The 14,968-nt window shown below is 45.2% G+C and overlaps 1 protein-coding gene across 7 annotated transcripts in view; it reads left to right on the top strand.

Moving 5' to 3' along the window:
- The window catches only part of DEDD (death effector domain containing), a 43,403-nt gene that overhangs the window by 8,009 nt on the left and 20,426 nt on the right, over positions 1-14,968 (top strand). For all 7 annotated transcript variants that reach the window (XM_050929924.1, XM_050929923.1, XM_050929921.1 and 4 more), the window contains one exon: positions 11,579-11,977. In XM_050929924.1, coding sequence (XP_050785881.1) covers positions 11,653-11,977 — 325 coding nt within the window. In that variant the 5' untranslated portion in view covers positions 11,579-11,652. The remainder of the gene's footprint in view (positions 1-11,578; positions 11,978-14,968) is intronic.

Here is a 14,968-nt window from a genome sequence, read left to right as displayed (position 1 = left end):
CTACTTTACAGCAAAACAGGTTGGGTTTTCCTGGTTGGGTAACTTTGAAATTGGAGGAGAGTGGAGTTGGAGGAGAAGTGGAGTGCCTTCTATCCTGTACACAATGGAAGCCCCTGATTAAAGAAGCCTGAATACAACAAACTTAAATGCCATTCTAGGGTATTGCAGCAATGAGAAGCTGCCTGCTGGGATTTGAAGAGACTGGAGTTTTTGTGCCAAATTCTCGTTTCTGTCCAGAGTGTACAGCATAGAATTGCCTTATGCTTATTTTTTGAACTTTGCACTTCATTTTCCAGGTGTTTGGTACTATATATATATAATGTACACACACACCTTAGAATTCTAGAGTAAGGGGTTGTGTTAATTTAGTTTATACCTCAAGTGTAGGTTTTATAAATCCTAATGTCCCTAGAAATGACTCCTGAAAACAAAAATACTTATTTAAACGAATTGTGTGTATGCATATGTGTATTTGGCATTCAGACCTTGCCCTGCAGTGTTGGATTCCCAGATTCCGCATCAGGCCTAGAGCATGGGAACCAGAAAGTGAAACTTGAGTAGAAACAAAATGAAACTGAAGTGCCGATAATAAACAAACAGCATAAATGGGGAAAAGCAAACTAGACTGTGTTTTTTTTTTTTTAAAATCTGTTTCTAAAACATGAAAGGTAAGTTTTCCTTGATAGTGCCCTTTTAACTGATCTGAGTGGGTGGAGGGCTGAGGAGTGCAAATTTATATGCAACAGGTGCTTTAGGATAGACCTTTGGTTGCATGGGCTGTTCCTGTATCTAAAATGATTAGTGTCGCCACTCTAGTCTTTTTTGTGTTAATTGCTGCCACTGGTGGAGTGTGGGAAGGAAGAGGAAAGTGTTACTGTGTAAGCTTCCAGGCATAGTCTAACTAATGGATTCAGCTGAATGATTCTTGGCATTAATTTGGTGTTATCTCAAAGCAACTCACAAACACCAAGACGCATGACTGAGGAAGGCAAATATCATTCTCCCCTTTTTGTAGCTGGAGGAAACTGAGTCTTAGATTATGAGCCTGCACCCACTGAAGTCGGTGGAGCAACTCCATCAGCTTCAGTTGGGTTGGGATTAGATCCTAAGTGACATGCCCAAGGCCGTGAAGTGAGTGTGTGTGGATCCCTGCTGCTTGCTATCATTTCATAGACAGCCAAAGATGGGGGCGATATGATCCCAGCTCCTGCCAGCTGGGCACTTCTGCCTTCTGCACTAGCTGCATGCAGGAGAGAGGGAACTACTATAGTTAAGCCACTTGGTCACGAAGAGAAGTTGTCACAAAACAAGCAAAAGGCTAGCTTGCCTGAATGCAGCAGAAAGAAAACTTTATACCACATCCAGCATGTGGAAAGGCTGTTTACGTTAGTGAATGTACGTTAAGTAGTTCTTAAACTAAAGCAGTACAGCCTTCCTCACTGGATGTGATTGTATTGGTATAAAGGTGCTTATACCCATATAGCAATCCCTGTGTGGAAAGGGGAAGAAGTAATACTGGTATAAAGTACTTTTATATTGATATAACTGTGTCCACACTAGGGGGTGTAGTGCTATAACTATTTTGATTAAAAATAATCAGACCTCTAACCAAAATGGTTACCCAAGTATAAAATCTGTGTAGTCCAGGCCTAAAGGCTGGAATACATTGTTAGCTTCTAAATATAACGTTGATTGCTTATTTTGAAAAATGTTTTTCGCCATTTTTATTACAGAAATTTAAAAAAAATCACTATCCATTGCAGTCTTAATATTTCACACTGTTATAGCACCTTCTACCCGAGGATCTCAAAGCACTTTGCCGTAGCTAGTTAAACTTCATGGTGTCCTGTGAGTTATGGAAGAAGTATTTAGAGATTACTTTGCCTACTGCTGAAATGCACCCATTTCTGGGGTGGAACGTGAGTGCACTTCAGCATCCTGCATCAACAGCACACAGCACTTCAGAGCAGGAAGTGAATGAGGCTTAGCACTTAGAGCTCTTATATCTTCAAAGCACTGCACAAACATTCATTAAGCCTCACAGCAGACTGTGAAGTAGGTCAATATTGTCATCCTCAGTCACTTGCCCAAGGCCAGACATGAGTCACTGATGGAGCCAGAAATAGGACTAAAAAGATTCCTGTCTCTCCATCCAGGCTCACTCCATCAGGCCATGTTACCTCTCAAAATAACGCACCTTTGCAGTGCCCAGCCTTATTTTGTTGAAGCCCTCCCGTTCTGTGAGTTGGTAGATGGGTGCCCTCTTTCTATATCCCCTTTTTTTACCATGCCATGATTAATTTCCTGTTCTGTCCATGTTCTTTCCCTCTTTTTTTTTGCTAGTTGTCTCCATTGCCTCCATTCTCTAAATGTCTATGTGCTACTCAGCGTGATCGTCTACTGACTCTTTGGGTTTGGACCTTGTTTTCTTACTCAGGTGCCACAGGACTAGAGATTGGGGGATGGAAGGGCAGCATGATCAGGTCAGCTGCTGCCTGCAGCCCTGTGTGTGAGCTGCTTCAATGGCCAGCTGCAGTGCGGCCACCTGCCTGCCGTCAGGGGAACAGGTTGCAGTGGATGGAGGAGAGGCTCCAGGGTTCTGCAGTTTTCTCTGCCTCCACTGCTCTTTCCCATTCTCTAAATTAGTTGGATGTCTCTAGGCCTGCTCTCCCAGGCAAAATGTTGCTGTGTCTGGGTTGAAACCACAAGGCCAAGTTAGGGAGGCTCCATAGTTAACAGCCGGACTCTTGTGAAAGGACTGCTCAGGACCTTGGTTTGACATGTCACAGGAAAGAACAGGAGGAAATCTTGGACACAGACAATAAAGGGCTGGCATTCTTCGAAGGAAACAAAAGCAGTTTGATTAAATGAAGCTACTGGATCTGCCCAAGCTGGCAAATTGAACATCTCTTGAAGTTTCATCGTTTCTGGTTCTCTTTTAAAATGCTGGCACTCTTCAGCCCACCGCTCATTTGGGAGAGGTCTCTTTCCCATGGCTTTTTTACTGCTTGCTTTTACATTCAGTCACAACCTCAGACACACCTCTCTTGATTTAGGATATGTCTTCCTTGCAGAGCTAATTCAGGCTCTTACTTGAGTGTTGTCCCTAACCCCCCTCCTGTCTCTCTTCCCCCCCCACCTTCTCATGTGTGCTTAGTGCTTTCACAACTTGGGCTGGCTGGAAGTGTAGGTTAGACTTGTGTGCTGCTTTCAATTGGGCTGATAACTTGCCTGCCTTGCAGTGAGGACGCAAGCTAAAGCACTGGAGCGTGACAGACCTCCAGTGCTTTTCCACAGTTTCCCTCTGTGTGCCCAGGAGGACAGACATGTTCACTGGGAGAATATAGTGGCTCAGTTTATTGCAGCACAAAGAACCACAGGATAGGCCCCTCGAAGTCCTAGTGACACACACTTGTCTATAGCCAAGCTCTAAGATACAACCGTATTTGCTCCGATTCCTCAGACAAACACATACACAGTCTCTTATCAAGCGTTCTTAAAACTGCAGTACTCACCTGGTGAAGTGAAGAGACAGATTGACAGAGCCATAAGGGTACCAAGAAGTCACCTACGACAAGACAGGCCCAACAAAGAAAGTAACAGAATGTCACTAGCCATCACCTACAGCCCCCAACTAAAACCTCTCCAGTGCATCATCAAGGATCTACAACCTATCCTGAACGACGATCCCTCAGTCTCACAGACCTTGGGAGACAGGCCAGTCCTTGCCTACAGACAGCCCCCCAACCTGAAGCAAATACTCACCAGCAACTACATGGCACACAATGAAAACACCAACCCAGGAACCAAACTCTGCAACAAACTCCGGTGCCAACTCTGTCCACATATCTATTCAAGGGACACCATCATAGGACCTAACTACATCAGCCACACCGTTCAGGGCTCGTTCACCTGCACATGTACCAATGTGATATATGCTATCATGTGCCAGCAATGCCCCTCTGCCATGTACATTGGCCAAACCGGACAGTCGCTACGCAAAAGAATAAATGGACACATCTGACATCAGGAATCATAACATTCAAAAAACAGTAGGAGAACCCTTCAGCCTTCTCTGGTCACTCAATAACAGACCTAAAAGTGGCAATTCTTCAACCAAAAACTTCAAAAACAGACTCCAACGTGAAGCTGCAGAACTGGAATTAATTTGCAAACTGGATACTGGTAGATTAGGCCTGAATAAAGACCGGGAGTGGTTGGGTCATTACAAAACCTTAACTTAATTTCCCCAATACTAATTTCCCCCTAATGTTACTCACACCATCTTGTCAACTGTCTGTAATGGGCCACTTCAAAAGTTATTTTTCCTCCCTTAGTATCCTGCTGTTAATTGATTTATCTCATTAGACTGACCTCACACTTGGTAAAGCAACCCCCATCCTTTCACATATTTATACCTGCTCCTGTATTTTTCACTTCATACATCTGATGAACTGGGTTTTAGCCCACGAAAGCTTATGCTCAAAAACATTTGTTAATCTCTAAGGCCTGGTCTACACTACGCGTTTAAACTGATTTTAGCAGCGTTAAACCGATTTAACGCTGTACCCGTCCACACTACGAGGCTCTTTAAATCGATTTCTGTACTCCTCCCTGACGAGAGGAGTAGCGCTAAAATCGGTATTACCATATCGGATTAGGGTTAATGTGGCCGCAAATCGACGGTATTGGCCTCCGGGCGGTATCCCACAGTGCACCACTGTGACCGCTCTGGACAGCAATTTCAGCTCGGATGCAGTGGCCAGGTAAACAGGAAAAGCCCCGCGAAATTTTGATTTTCATTTCCTGTTTGCCCAGTGTGGAGCTCTGATCAGCATGGGTGGCAATGCAGTCCCAAATCCAAAAAGAGCTCCAGCATGGACCATACAGGAGATACTGAATCTGATTGCTGTATGGGGAGACAAATCTGTTCTATCAAAGCTCCGTTACAGAAGATGAAATGTCAAAGCATTTGGAAAAAAAAATCTACAGGCTACACAGTGCTGTGACAAGCGTAACGGGAAGCCAGAGACTCAAATGGACGCTCAGGGAGGGAGGGAGGGAGGGGGTACTGAGGACTCCAGCTATCCCTCAGTCCCCAGCAGTCTCCGAAAAGTATTTGCATTCTTGGCTGAGCTCCCAATGCCTGTAGGTTCAAACACATTGTCCGGCGTGGTTCAGGGAATAGCTTGTCAATTTACTCCCCCCCCCCCCTCTCCCGCCACGTGAAAGAAAAGGGAAAGAAATCATTTCTTGACTTCTTTCAATGTCACCCTATGTCTACTGAATGCTGCTGGTAGATGCGATGCTGCAGCAGTGAAGAGAAGTATCCGCTCCTCTCCCCTCCCGGGTGGCAGAGGGTGCAGTAGGACTGGTAACCGTCCTTCTTATCAACCCCGTGAGTGCTCCTGGCTGGCTTCAGGTGAGGCTGGCCGGGGGCACCTGAGTGAAAATAGGAATGACTCCCGGTCATTCCCAGTAGATGGTACAGAATGGCTGGTAACCGTCTTCATCATAGCAACTAGGGGCTGAGCTTCAATCAGCCCCCTCCCTTTCATGTGAAAAGAAAAGATTCTGTACTGCCTGGACTATCATAGCAGTGGGATGCTGGGCTCCTCTCCCCCACACTGCTTAATATCCTGCCTGGACTATCATAGCACTGGGAGGCTGCCTCCCCCTCATTTTATGTCACTAAAAGCTCAGTGTTTCTTATTCCTGCATTCTTTATTACTTCATGACACAAATGGGGGGGGACACTGCCACGGTAACCCAGGAAGGTTGGGGGAGAAGGGAAGCAACACGTGGGGTTGTTGCAGGGGCACCCCCCGTGAATGGCATGTAGCTCATCATTTCTGCAGGATCTGACACAGAGCAGCTGTGCTCTCTGATACACTGCTTCTCTAGTACATTTGCCCCATATTCTAGGCAGGACTGACTCTATTTTTAGAAACTATAAAGGAGAGATTGACTCGGGGAGTCATTCCCAGTTTTGCTTTTGCGCCCCTGGCTGATCTCAGCCAGGGGCATCCATGATAGCAGCAGACAGCACAGAAGGACAGATAACTGTCATCTCATTGCCAAATTACACTGGCAGCAGATAGTACAGAACGACTGGTAACCATCTCTGCTATCATGCAAAAGCAAATGAATGCTGCTGTGTAGCGCTGGAGTATCGCTTCTGTCCGCGGCATCCAGCACACATACAGTGACTGTAAAAAAAAAAAAAAAAAGCTAAATGGGCTCCATGGTTGCTGTGCTATGGCGTCTGCCAGGGCAATCCAGGGATAAAGGGTGCGAAATAATTGTCTGCCGTTACTTTCCCGGAGGAAGGAATGACTTACGACATTTACCCAGAACCACCCGCGACAATGTTTTTTGCCCCATCAGCCACTGGGCTCTCAACCCAGAATTCTGAGGGGCAGGGGAGACTGCGGGAACTATGGGATAGCTACCCACAGTGCAACGCTCCGGAAATCGACGCTAGCCTCGGACCATGGACGCACACCGCCGAATTAATGTGCTTAGTGTGGCCGCATGCACTCGACTTTATACAATCTGTTTTATAAAACCAGTTCATGTAAAATCGGAATAATCCCATAGTGTAGACGTACCCTAAGGTGTGGCAAGGACTCCTCCATGTTTTTGCTGAAGCAGACTAACATGGCTACCACTCTGAAACCTGACACGTGGGTGAGTTCAGCACCAGTGAGGGTGCAGTGACTTGAGCAGGGTTTTGGTTGCTCACACTCTGACTAGACCCTGGGTGCTGATTTCTGGAGTTAATTGTGCAGTGAGGACATCTGTATAGACATTTCTGATGGTAAGGGTGTTACTGACCTTGATGGGAGAAATGGAAGTCTCTACAGTTGAAGTGCAGAAATGAGTTACACTAACTTTATTTGAAAAGTAAGTTAAGTGTGTGTGTGTGCATGCACACGTGCACTTTTAATTGGAGCGTGAGGATTCCATAGCAGCCCTGGAAGAGATTAATTCCCAGACAGCATGAAAAGTCAGAGGGGCTGCTCTGTGGTACAAAATGTTGATAGTTAAAGCGTATAAAGCTATCAGTCCCCCACTGTTACGCAACTGTGCTTCAGCATGGTTATTTTCTTGCTGGAGGTGGGCCCTGAGAGACAGGAGCAGGAGGTGGAAGAAGGCGGAGAGGGGGTGAGGAGGAGGTCTTTTTTCTAAGATTTTAATTGGCAACCTATATATACTCCCTTGGTTGAGACTATTATTTGATCTTTACTTTTAACAGTTGCTACAGCTAAGTCCAGTGTGTACCTTGTAAAAGCACAGCTCCTTCAGGAGAAGCTGTATTTCAAAAGATATAAGTAGGGCTTCTTATTTTAGATTTTAACCAATAAAACACCCCTCCCTCCACATACACGCAAGTGCAGTATTTATCCACTAAACACCAGAAATGGTTACTGAATTCGTGTTGACCAGGGGCAGCTCTATGTATTTTGCTGCCCCAAGCATGGCAGGCAGGCAGCTTTTGGCGGCATACCTGCGGGAGATCCACTGGTAAGTTAATGCGGATTCGCGGCATGCTTGCGGGAGGGGAGGTCTGCCAGTCCCGCGCCTTCAGTGTACCTGCCGCCGAATTGCTGCCGAAGCCGCGGGACCAGCGGACCTCCCTCAGGCATGCCGCCGAAGGCAGCCTGACTGCCACCTTCACGGCAACCGTCGGACCGCCCCCCGCGGCTTGCCGCCCCAGGCATGTGCTTGGTGCGCTGGTGTCTGGAGCCACCCCTCATGTTGGCTTCATCTTTTTCCTAGTGCAGTTTGTTTATATATGTGATGTTCCGCTCTTTGGCTTATATCTAAGAGCAGTAATGCGGACTGTGGGGATGTGATTTCTAAAGTGCACTAAGGTGTTCCACATGAATTGGTCTTAGACTCTACTGTTACCTCTTGTAACATAGTGCTGTTTGAAACAGGACTACACGTATATACAAAGAGAGATCCCTGAAACTCACTGATTTTTGGACAGCTACAGGGAACTAAAAAATTAGTAACCCTCCCCCACCAATTAATTTAATAAACTCCAAAAACTAGAAGCCTTTGATAAAAGCCTTTTTAATGTCTTTAAAATGTTTCCCCGTCAGTTTCTTACAGCATTGTGTTCCCACAGTCTGCTTTGTGCTGTGCAGTGCCTGCTTCCAGTCTAGTGCAGTCTATTAAAACAATTCAGACATATGCAGTTTTTTTTTCCCATGTAGCTTAGCAACTATGGAGGACAACGATCTCTGAAAGGAGGTAGGCAAAACTAAATCTTATAGATGCCTCTCATCAGGGGGGCAGAGATTGCACTGTGTGTGACCCAAAATAGGGCATGCAAAGCGTTCTCTGCCTACCCCGAGCAGCCTACCTTGCCTATAAATATCCATGCTGATGATATGCAAACTTGGTGTTAGGTGTAACAGCTATGTAAAGGGAATAGTACGTTTATTCTTCAAAGTACGAGTTCAGAAATTCACAGCTACGGCTGTCTTGGCCTGTGAGAACTTTTCAACTCAAAATTGTCCTAAAACTTACATTTGTGGTGTGTTTTTAAATCTGTTGCTTTTTTTTCTTTTTTCCCCCCCCAAAACAAACCTTCCCTTGTAGTGAGAACCTGGAAGTGAAGCTGATTCTAAACAAAACCATAACTGGGTTAAGATGAGAGAAATGGGAAAAAAAAAACTGCAGAAAGGAGGACCAGGAAACAGAGTTTTTAAAAGATTCTCAGTTTTAATAATCTAAGGTGGAGTTTTAATATCAATAAGGGAATCTATTTAAAATATGATTAAATTCAGTCCCATTAATGTACTTAAATATTGATAGGGCCTGTCTTTACAAGATCTCTTAATGCTGAACAATCTGCCATGGGCAACTTTCCTTAGCTATGTTAATGTCCAGGTATCCTCTCCTTTCATCACTTTCAGAGCATGTGTAGGCGGAGAGGGTTCATGTTCTCAAAGCTCTGAGATTTCCCTCTTCTCTCCCCACCTGCCCCCAGATTGAGGGCTTGATATGACTCCCTTGCTGAACAAGTCAATGCCACTTTTAATCAGCTATTGGTATGAGAACATTAAAATGCAGACACCTACCAAATCAGCTGCTCTACGCTGACAGCCCCTGTCACCGTAGGAGTAATGTCTGGGCATCAGATTTAGGTGTCTAGCATGCCAGGTTTTTGACTGCTAGGCCAGTAGTTTCCAGCCTTTTGGGGCAGTTTTATAGCAGGTGAGTGTGTATAACAATGGTTTATGGGTAATATAGACTAGTCTAGAGATTCACTGAAGCAAGGAGGGGTCATGAAAGCCAGTCTGACTTGACCTGTTCCCATCTCATTTAAAAGTGAAACAGGTTTGGGCCTGCTTAGTACCTGAACTGGTTCTTGCCTAATACTTGATGTATTGGGCTTGCTGTTTCATTGTGATACCAATGGCTGCGCTCAATGATTTTATATATTTGATGGCCTTTATCATAAAAACCCTGCTCATAGGCCTTGAATAGGGCCATTAAGCAGACTCTGCTTTAGCTCGGTAGCTGGATGCACTACTGCTAGATGCAGGGGTCGTTGCTGGGATGGAAAAAGCTAACTGTTCACTTGATTACTTGCTTGGATTCCTTTCTGTGTTCTGCACTAACCACGTCAGGCATTGTAGTTTGTATGTATGCTTGCCAGAAGGTATTTGGGACCATAATAGTTAAAGATGGTGTCACAGGAAGTCTGGTCCCTGTAAATGAAGTAGGGTCAGCTCCCCTGTGCCAGGACAGGTGCTCCCATTGGCCAATTAAGAGGGCTGGGCAGTACCTGCAGCTGTTCAGGATTAGGAAGGGGGAGTCCCCGTGAGTCAGAGCAGACTGGTTCAGTCAGGAGGGTAGGTGAGAGCTGCCAGGGGACTGGAGGAGTCCTGATAGGAAGCAGGAGGTATTTCCTGGGGAAAGGCTGAAGGCAGGGAGAGCAGCAAGAGGGGTTTGCTGGCTGGCATCCCCAAGCCAGAGAGCCAGAACTGAAGGAGCACCATAGAGAGTTGCTTGCTGGCTCTAAGGTGGGGGTGGGGGAAGGGCTGGAAGCAGGGTAGTAGTGGAGGGGCTTCCTCACAGGGCCAGAGAACTGGACCCAGAGGAATGAGGGATGCTTCCCTGCCAAGAAGGCACCCCAGTAATGAGGTTGTAGGGGTTCCCACTGGGAAGAACAGGAGTGTTCTCCAGTTGGAAGGATTATGGTGGCTGTTCTGGTACAAGGACAAGAGAGAACTGACAGAACCGGGGTGTGGTAGGAGATGCTAGGGAGCTGGGGTGTGCTGAGAGCTGCTGAAGCTGTATTTGATGCTTTATCTAGACTGTGGTGTTGTGACTTATGTGCCCAGGGGTGTGTGTGTGTTTCTCTTGTAATAGATGAAATGTACAAGGGCTATGGGAACTAAGAGTCTTTGCATTGTCTCTGGGGGCTCTGAAGGAGGGAAGCTGAGGCAGGTGTGCCTGTCATGCCACAGCCTGTCACAGGAGGGCACTCCAGGTGGGGCGGCCGGATGACAGATGAAAGACCGGCATGCAATTATTATATTCCAACCTTTGAAGAGTTGGATAGAGTCTGTGCCATATGTTTTGCACTGTCTCTCTCTCTCTTAAATTAAGTCTTACACATGTTGTACAGGTGGCAGGATGACAAACTACCAAGCAGGGTGAGAATTGAACAACGTGGTATGAGTGGGAGGAGGAAAAGTGAAACCACCTTAAGCTCCATAAATGAAATGCTTCGGCTGTGCTAGTATAGAGTGGGGAACTAGGTGTTGTCAGGGCTCCTGGGTTCTCTTTCTAGATTTGCCACTTAACCATTGGATGTTAAGTCAAATCTCTTAATCCCTCTGTGTGCCAGAGTATTCCTCTGTAAAAAGAGAGACTGCACCTTCCTTAGAAGGGAAACTGTGAATTAATTAATGTTTAAAGTACTTTAAGATCCTTAAATGAAATATGATATGATATAGCACTTTATATTGGTCCTTAGATATGTTCATGCTGGTCATTCAGATACCATGGGAGCAGTGTCAGTAGATACTGACTAGATACCTCATGGAAAGCTTCTCTTCTCTTCCCACTCCCCCCACCTTTGTAAATACCCAGTAAAAAGCTGGTTAAACACTGTGTTTTGCATTATGTCTTGAAGGCCAGTAGACTGATCTCTAGTGAACAGCAAGATGGAGTGATTTCCAGCATCTTTATAGTAGGAGGAGTTGGCAGAGGAGATCGGATACAGGGCTGGTGATCAGGACTCCTGGTTTCTATTTCCAGCTCTAACACAGTCTTGTCTGACCTTTGAAAACACACTGAGCTTAAGTAACCCCACTTTCCAGATGTGAGGGGAAATATAATCCTGACTGACCACCATAGGGACTCTTAGGTGAAAAGCTATATATGAGTTAGTATGAGTATTATGACTTTGCATAAGGAGGATCTGAGTACAGACTGCTCCTGATGCGGGAATTCAGACAACAATTTTCATTTAAGTATCTTGCTAAGAGTAATTAGGGAACAAACCAGCAAAGTTCTTGATTACAGCCTGTTGGCCCTCTTTATCTTTCAGGGTTGCAGTGCTGGGAACAGCCCCCCAATCCTCTGGAATTGGGTGGCACGTGGTGGGATTGGCCATCGTGCAGGATGGACACCTTGAAACGGAGTCGAGCGCAAGCCTGGCCGGAGGAGACGGGGGACAGGGAGCATGGACTCTATAGTTTGCACCGCATGTTTGACATTGTGGGCACTCACCTGACCCACCGGGATGTACGTGTGTTGTCCTTTCTCTTTGTGGATGTGATTGATGACTACGAGAGGGGGATGATCCGCAGTGGCCGGGACTTCCTGCTGGCACTAGAAAGGCAGGGCCGCTGTGATGAGACCAACTTCCGCCAGGTGCTACAGCTGCTAAGGATTATCACGCGCCATGACCTGTTGCCCTATGTCACGCTGAAGAGGAGAAGGGCCGGTAAGTCATCTGATCTGTCCCCTTGGCTGCTCTTAATGCTCTTCTGAGAGCTTTAGAAATCTGTTGGCTTCTGCTTTGTGTTGCTGAGAAGTGAGATGATAAAAGCTTGTCTGTGGTTATCCAGTAACAATATGGGCAACGGTCTGTGCTGCTGCGTGGGACAACCGGGTTGGGTTCCGAGGGCTGTTAAGATAACCTGTCCCATCAGAAGGCAGGGGCAAGGCTGTACAGTAGAACCTCAGAGTTACGAACAGCAGAGTTCTGAACTGACCAGTCAACCACATACCTCGTTTGGAATCAAAAGTATGCAATCATGCAGCAGCAGAGACCAAAATGAAAGCAAATACAGTACAGTATTGTGTTAAACATAAGGTATTAAAAAATAAGAAGGGAAAGTTTAAAAAAAAATTTGAAAAGGTAAGAGAACTTTCTGTGCTTGTTTCATTTAAATTGAGATGGTTAAAAGCAGCATTTTTTCTTCTGCTTAGTAAAGTTTCAAAGCTATATAAAGTCAATATTCAGTTGTCAACTTTTGAAAGCACGACCATAATGTTTTGATCAGAGTTACAAACAACTTCCATTCCCGAAGTGAGGGTCTACTGTATTATGAAGTTGGTCAGGTCAATGAGCATCAGCAGTAGTAAAGTGTTCTGAAAGGAATCCCCATTGGTCCCCATGAGCCTAAAAGCGTAATGGGGATGATACAGGACATTGAGATTTAGAGGGGATTGGTGTACAGGTGTGAGATGCTCAGACAAGGAATGTGGAGGAGCTGAGATGGAGATGCCTGCCTTTCCTCCATTTCTTCGCTTACTAATAGCAATACCATGCAGGATTTCAGTGACGGGTCCTGCCACCCTGAAGGTACAAATTGACACACTTGAGAGGCAAAGAAATCCTGAAGTATGGTAGAGTCTGGCTGTAGTTCTCACATGCAGCATGGTCTAATAGCAGATAGCTCTATTTCTGTAATAGAGAGCTGTAGTGTGGTCTCCTGTTGCTAATGCTTTGTTACTCCTACAAAACAAACCACAAAATGTTAGTACTTGGATAGAGTTAGGGCTGCATATTTGTCATGCAGTCATGGGTTCCAGGATCATCTATTTAAAACAAAGCAAAATGAAACTACCATATTCATTTATTTACAGAAGTTTGTGGGAAAAGATTCCTTTTTAAACTGACGTCTCTGCCTTGGTGCTGGCCTAGTTGTGAAAGTCTTCTGAGAAAAATGGAATACATTCAGTTGGTTTTGATGCTTGTGTGTAAGGTGAGGATAGGAATTGCAGGCACATGCTTAGGAATTTTCTTGATTCAATTTGTTTTCACTTCTCTTGCACTCAATTCAAAACTGGGTGTTACAACCTCCAGTGCACTGTGTACCTGCTGTGTATGATGATGACTTGATAGTCACTACACTGGGGGAGGGAAACATTTTGAAATGTTAATACATGTCCTGGTTATACCCTCCCTTTGCTGAGCCCCTGGAAACGTGCACATTGTAAGTAAATCAGGGTTAACTTTGAAATAGACTAGGGTGCAGGGGTGTATCTCTCCGGGAGTGAGGCTTCAAAACACACTTGGCTTCTTCCAGTGTCACAGATAGTTGGTGAGAGAGGAGGGGTAGGACTGTTTCTCAATCTTTCCTTCATCCCACAAAAACTTTATTCAGAAGAGGTTAATGACCCTTCTGCTTTCTCCCCTGCCCTGTCCCATGATCTGCTTTCATACATTGTGTGCTCTGCACACTCAGCGTTCTGCAAAGCACTGGTCTGAGAGATTTATTAGAATGTGGGATGTATTGAACATTTCAATAACCACCCAGGTACAGCGATTCTCCCTTCCAGATCTGAGCAAATTAACCTGTGGGATCTTGGCCACACCACAACCCTGTACCAATTCTCCAGCTTCCAAACCTTCCTGGATCAATGCCATGCATCCACTGGCTGTATACTGCCTTAGAGCATGCCAGGATTCCAATGCTGTGCCTCAGAAACTTTGATCCAGATTAAACAGGAGCTGAGAGATCCACGTGTCAGAAGAAAACTTTCACATATAACAAGGAAAGATTTTCATCAATTTTTGCAGAATTTAAACTTTTGATTTTTTTATAAATAAACAAAACAAAACTAGCCCTGATGGTTGCAAATGTAAATCAAGGCAATTCTGGCTGAGTCAGCTGCTCTTGGCCTTCCTAAATCACCATGAAATTGATGAGTCTCTTATCAGTTTTCACTGTTGTTCACAGCACTATGGACACCAGTGGCATTTCATGTTACTGTTTGGGAAAGCTGTGAGCAGCAATATAGGCAGACATAGAAATGATACACAGGTGGAGGGAAAAGAGGACCAAAAATAGGTGGGGGAGGTGTCAAGTTAGTAACTACAGCCCAAACTGCATGTTGAGCTGGCTGTTCCCAGGCTTTCTCCTAGCAGGACATCTCATGCTCCCCTTCTCATCTGCCTTAGAGACTTTAAACTTTGATACTCTTGATCTGGAGCTAAGGAGACCCGTCTGGTCTGGTAACTACAGTGAATCAGAATAGCTATTCATCCCCATGAAAACTCCTAGAACCTGATGCCTAGGTTCTCCATAGCTCTTACTGCTCTCTATATTAGTCTCTTAATTTTATCTGATTACTTTTAGCTGTGTCAACTTGTAGCAACCTAAAGAACCCTCCTCCTTCCATAGTGTTTCGGCAAGGGTTAACATTAAAAATTGGTGGCATTCCAGTTATCATACTATGGTGTTGTCTTACGTATCTGGAAACTGTAGGTAAATATTGACAATTTAAAGGTATCCACTATAAATCAGAGTATATTACCTTTCTCTGAGAAGGACTCCCATTTGCTCTCAGTTCATTGACTTGTCTTCACAGCATTGGTAGCTCAAGATATAACTTAAGCGTTGCTTCTCACCCAACTCCTGCCCACAAATGTCTTGCTTGAGTTAAGTGGTCCTTTAACCTCAAGCTAGGTGCCCTATCAGGGTTG

Source organism: Gopherus flavomarginatus, chromosome 20, assembly GCF_025201925.1.
Source record: "Gopherus flavomarginatus isolate rGopFla2 chromosome 20, rGopFla2.mat.asm, whole genome shotgun sequence".
Taxonomy (NCBI): Eukaryota; Metazoa; Chordata; order Testudines; family Testudinidae; genus Gopherus; species Gopherus flavomarginatus.
This window is presented reverse-complemented; position numbering and strand designations above follow the sequence as displayed.